General features: G+C 32.3%; 1 protein-coding gene across 5 annotated transcripts in view; it reads left to right on the forward strand.

The window, feature by feature from the left end:
• The window catches only part of bbc (choline/ethanolaminephosphotransferase 1 bbc), a 14,399-nt gene extending 10,312 nt beyond the window's left edge, over positions 1-4,087 (forward strand). For all 5 annotated transcript variants that reach the window (XM_018460928.1, XM_018460929.1, XM_018460924.1 and 2 more), the window contains one exon: positions 2,791-4,087. In XM_018460928.1, the coding sequence (XP_018316430.1) occupies positions 2,791-2,867 (77 nt within the window). In that variant the 3' untranslated portion in view covers positions 2,868-4,087. The remainder of the gene's footprint in view (positions 1-2,790) is intronic.
• Positions 4,088-6,210: the final 2,123 nt, after the last annotated feature.

Genomic DNA, 6,210 nt, shown 5'->3' on the forward strand with positions numbered 1-6,210 from the left:
GTATTGCTGCAAGAGGTGCACATTTCGAACAAAATCTTCATTAAAAAGTTTATAAATAAAATAATTAAAATAATAAATTAAATATATTTTTCTTTTTTCGTGATTTCCTGCGAAACAAAGCAAAAAGGAGCATATGTCTATAGGACTTTTTTTCTTAGTTTTTTACTCCTCTACACGCTCCCGAAGTTTTGCCATTTAATTTGGAAACACCCTGTATATAATATATATATTCTGTGAGAAGTGTATTTTAAATATACTTCTACGTGTTTTATATGAAACGTTACAAGCAAATGGCAGATACATGCTTAACTCTTATTTGTATATTACATTACACTTTTATTTTAGTAATTTAATATTCTCTCATAAATAATGATTAATTAATCATTTTTCTAATAGAGTTGAATGTAAAAAGCAAAATCTTGATGTATGATAGGAAGTGATGTTTATAATTTTCTATTGTATTATATATTCCTGAAAAAATGTTGATGTAGGAAAGTAAAGTATAACAAAAGGATATAGGTTTTTGACAAGATATCTTAACTGCGATAGCTTTTCTTTAAAATGCTGATATATATGGAATTCTTTTCTTATTTCTATCATATATTAATAACAATTCCGGGTAATTGAAGGGAATTGATTATTGCTATAAAGATGAAGTAAAATTATTATTCTAATTATGTTTCTTTGAAGACAGTACATGTAAATGCTGTAAATGTTACATTGTGTGTAAATGAAATGTAATCTTATCGAATTGTACTATATTTCAAATTTCCTTTAAGAACTGTATTATATTTTCTGGATAAATCAGTTTATTATTATAAAGTATCATTTTTTATTCTAATTGAACCGATCTTGTTAAGAAAAGCTTTTTTGGAAAAGACTAATTTGTTAAAATCATTTTAAAATTTAATATTAATTTTGTGCTTATGTTGTAATATCCAATAAAAATTGTGTTTGTAAAAAGAAAAAATAGATTTATCGGAAGAAAATGTACCAACAGTAAAAAATTTTGTACATTGTGGTGCATTCGATTTTTTAGAGAAATACAGTCAATTAAAAACAATTAGAATATTACGCAGATGATAATATGCATGTTTGTGCTTTAGCTATGCAAAATTTGTTTGAAATGTAACATAAAAGTAATAGATTGCATTGTATGTAAGAGGGGAGGAAGAAATTTGTGTTGGAATTAATATTAATATATTTTATATATAATGGAAATGCATCATATTTATAAGCTTATTATATATGCCAATATATTGTTCATATTGTGTGTATTTTATGCATGTTATGAACTGTAACTTCTTGCATGGTTTCGGATTGTCATCTGCATGTGCTAATTGGTCTCAAAATAAGCTTTAATATATCCATACATTTGTAGGATAAAATTAGTGTACAATTTGCTACGTTTAAATAGACTTAAATAGACTAATTGAATCCTTTTTTGATAAGGAAAAAAGAACAGATGCTCAAAATTCATATATCAAAAATTGGCGTATTATAAATTACAAGTTCTAGCATTCTTAGCTTTAATGTAAAATAAGTAATACTAACATTGTATGGATTGATTGTTATTTTAAGAATCGGCTTAAATGTAGTAAAACTAATAGTAATAGTAAAATATGCTTATCAGATCATTGATAGACACTTCTCTCTTTCTCTTTCAAATTTTTTATCGAAAAAAAATTTTGTCAGTAATATTTAAAAAAGTTCTTTTTTTGAGTGTTACAACATCAACATAAATTGCGAATTTTTTTTTATATAAGAATACACGGATTTTCGTCTTATTTTTGCAGGATATTGTACATCAGAATTATTTTTTGCATGTTTTTCTGCCTGCTGCTTGAACTTTGCCTTTAAGTCATTGTGAGAGAAAAATTTAGAACACTATATATACAATACTACCAGTTTGACAATGTAATACATTTACATTTTTAGAGATTTTTTTAGAAAAAGCAAACTTTTAATTAGTAGAGGAGATGAAACATAGATTATACGATTAATTAAATAATATTGTTTGCTTAAAGCTATATAATATTTTAAGAAAAATACATAAGTGTACGGCGCACATAAAAGCAAACGGTATTATATTTATTTCTCTCAGCATGTACTTTAGACAGAAAACTTAGGTAAGATTTTTCTATGTCCACATCTTCTTTTCTAACAGAAATCAAAATGTGTCTGGAATCTAGAAATGTAGAAGTAAAAAAGAGATTTTTTGTTCTTCAATTTTATTTTGTTTATTTTTTTTCTTTCATTATTTCTTGCAAGAAAAGTTTTAATCAATCTTTTGTATAATATTAAAAAAGAACGGAAAGTATCCAGTGAACATATTATTCTTGGAAATATTTTTTGAGTTTGGAAGAGTGGAGAATGTTGATTTTGCTTCTACATTCCTTGATTCTACTGTACGATTAGAAGCAATGAGGTTGCGACATTTTTTTTTCCGATGAGTTTAAGAATTCGCGATCAAGTTCAGGATGCGAATCCTCATGTGCAATGAATGAGACACTTTTAACAAATCATATGATCATATTCATTCATTGTACATGAAAGGGATTCGCATCCTGAACTTGATCGCGTATTCTTAAACTCATCGGAAAAAAAAATGTCGCAACCTCATTGCTTCTAATTGTACATGAATTTTTGTGCGTTTGAATATTCTGGCAAAAAAAGGAAAGTAACGGAGGAACAAAGGGCAACGCTGTTGAAGGTGTCGTAGAAACCGTTAGAATATATGTGTCAATGTTTGTATTCGTTGATGTGCATGATGACGAGTTTTGTTCACAGTTCACATGATGGTGGAGGAAGAGCCGCTGTTAGACGAGGAATACCATCATGGATCCGACACGGCCGTCGACCTCTGATATAATATTAACTTTAAGCTATTGGTTTCTCGATCGGCCACACATTTTGAAACAATAACGTCATACAAATCTACGGAAATAATAAAGTTCGCGTCGATCTCGTAGGATGTTCGATATTGTTGGACAATATCCGCGAGACCGCGCGACGACGATTGCACGAGGAATGAAACTTGTGTGTCTCACCCTACAAATGCATGATGTATCTCGCATACGCTCGCGTGTAGAAAAAAGATTTGTCCTGCATCTCCCTTTTATACCGCAATATTTTGTACGTGCCGTTTCGATACTATATATACAATTATATTGGATTCTCGACGGAAACAGTACAAAGCGAGCATTGGCGATACGATTGTACGAGCGAAGTCGCTTTCTTTCTTGTTATATGTGCGCTTATCAGTGAAGCTACTTAAATGGCATTACTTAGATGGATATATAGGAGAACGAGAGAAGATATAGTCCTCAATATTACACGAATCTAGCTCTTCGCGCAATGTATGCTATTAGCGAATTTGAAGATACTAGTACGTAACTTTGTATGTAGCAAAGTCAGAATCAACGAATTTTGTCTTGTTAGGATCTCGTCAAAGAGAGTCCCGAGAATCCCCGGCAAAGTCGATAAAATGTATTCGGAATGTAAAAATGTTGAAGGTAGCATTTTGTTTATACATAGAAGCGATATTTTGACTTGCTGATTTTTGAATCGTTTGAATACGATCGTTCGTGACGCAGATTTCTTTCTTGCGTGCGATATCAGCAGAAAAGCTGTTGGCATCATTTATACAGTAACAATAATGTAACGTAGGAAGGAGAAGCAACTTCGAAAGCTTGCAGAAAATCGTTAAATATATGTATAAGTTAGAAAGACGAACGAACACTACAGTATTACAAATGTTGCTTGTAGTTTTTAATTCTTTCGCGTGTCTGTATTTTAATGTGTCTATTATTTGCACGGAATCTTTATTTGCAAAGATTAAATCTATCACACTAATGTTGATTCATTTAATTGTCACGCGCGAACAGAGATTTATTATCTGTCATCTTGGATGATGATTTACTCTATATTTAATCTATCTAATCTGTGGTGTTCGCACAGTATAAGATAATGCTGGTTCTAAGACACTTTTATCTCAACGAAATCGCGTAATTTATTAATTATAAAGTTCGTATGATATTTAATAAAATTTATACAAGCGCGACGAGTTTCCTTCAAATTTTCCCAATTCGACCAAGATCAAAGTATTCAAACTTAAAAAAAGACAGAAGAGGATATTACATATTAATCTATCAAAACTTTTTTCTCTCTAGGAAACTAAATCATGTACGAAAACTTTTTACATTAATAGAATTCCTTATAAAAATTTAATACTGAAATATTTTTTACATATTAATCTATCAATTTTTTTTTCTCTAAGAAACTAAATCATGTACGAAAACGTTTTATCTTCGGCACTTCTTACATTAAGAGGATTCCTTATAAAAATTTAATATTGAAGAGTAGTGGTTGATTTCTTATTCTAAGTATTAAAAGCACACTATTATATTCAATGCTTTTAATATTCGAACTAAATTGGATCGTTATGTTATAATTTTAATTTCCCTTCGTGTCGTGTTACGGTCCCTTGTACGTTGGAATAAAATGTGCTTGAGTATATTAGATTAATCGATGGACACGCGCGTCTACTCGTTGTTGCGACGAGGGCAGCGAGCTACAGTTATTGGCATATAAGTTCTGGGTTTCCGAATGAAGCCACCCCTTGTTGCCCGCGACCTTCCCACGTGAATTCCCACATGGGAGATTTTGGGTATGCTATGCAGCCTCCCTCCTCCCTTTCTCCGAAAAAAGATATCGAAGACAGCACCCTTGTCCTTCGCCCTGCCACTGGTCGGTCGGTCGGTCGACCTAGTCGACGCCCCGCAAGGTTCTGGCCTCGTTCCTAGCTTCATGTACGCGCCACCCGCCACCTTCCTGCGTACTCCCGGACGTTCAGCTGAATCTAACGGGGCGTTATTGATCCAGCTGGTGACGCCGCGCGAGTACGCCAACCGGGCCACGCGACGTGCTTCTGAACGCACAGGGCCGAATTAAAGAGCTCACTTATAAGTATATAATTGGAGAATCGTTTTTTAAGGCAATATTTTTAGGGTGGAGATAATGAAAGCATCTCCGAACTCGTTGGAGATGCTTTGTCCTGCAACGCGTGTTTTTAATTTTTAAATTAATATCGAATTTAACCCCTGATTTTAATGGAACTATGTTAAGCAGTTTTTTTCTTAATTATCAATTTTCAAAGGCATTTTAATAAATCATACTAAGATTTTTTTTCAAAATTTTAAATATTTTCCAACATGTACATTATTATATGTAGGTATACATTTGGTTTTAGATGATGTCGATAGAATTAAATTCCAACGGATGATGTCTTCAAATTATTGCACTGTACACATCTAAAGGGATTAATACACAATTCAAATAAACTTGAAAATAATTAAGATGTTGGAGAGAGAGAAAAAAAATTAGATATATTAGAAATTATTTGTTGATAATCTAGAAATCTTGTCGATTATCCCATTAAAAATGTGAAGAAGAGACGATATGAAATATTATCTACTTTTAATAATGGAAGAAACTTTAATTTGTCGGTTTTGATGCTACAGGCAGGTCGTATTAAAAAAGTTTTCAGTTAAGTTACTATTGTTTTTATAATATTGAAAGTAGTATTAGATAATTATTATGCTTAATATCATAATAATTTCTCTTTAATTGAGTTTTAGATAATTATATTCAAATATAAAACGCGACATTATAAGAATGAGGCATTGAGGTTGTAATTGATGTAAAATAAAATTGTGTTTGAGATTCTTGATCGCTGGTAAATTAACAGCAATTTTCTGTCCGTCCCATACATCTTAAGAAAAGAAAAATCATGTGATCAATATAGTACCTACAAAAATATTTGCTCTGTCCACAGCATACTCTACGCCATACACAAAGACAAATATTACACGTGCGCTCTGTTCTACGCCCTATATCAAAAAATCAATACAGTCTAATACGGTCTATATTCTGTACAGCAAAAAAAAAAAGAATTGGAAGAATTCAAGCCCGAGCTGAGACTGAAGAAGACTCGACCATTCTTCCTCCGCTTGTTAACCGTCGGCCGCGCTTTAACCGGCGGCAAAACGGACGAGATGTCGGACGCGACGGATAATTGAGGCCTAATAAATGAGAAATAAATGGAAATTCACTTTCAGAAGTGGAATCGGGATGGCTTGCGACGTTACTGGAGGCGCGTCCGGCGTCCGCGGACGTGCGCTTGCCTGGTACCGCTTCTGGCGAACGATC

This window comes from Mycetomoellerius zeteki, unplaced genomic scaffold (assembly GCF_001594055.1).
Source record: "Mycetomoellerius zeteki isolate Tzet28-1 unplaced genomic scaffold, Tzet1.0 scaffold98, whole genome shotgun sequence".
Taxonomy (NCBI): Eukaryota; Metazoa; Arthropoda; class Insecta; order Hymenoptera; family Formicidae; genus Mycetomoellerius; species Mycetomoellerius zeteki.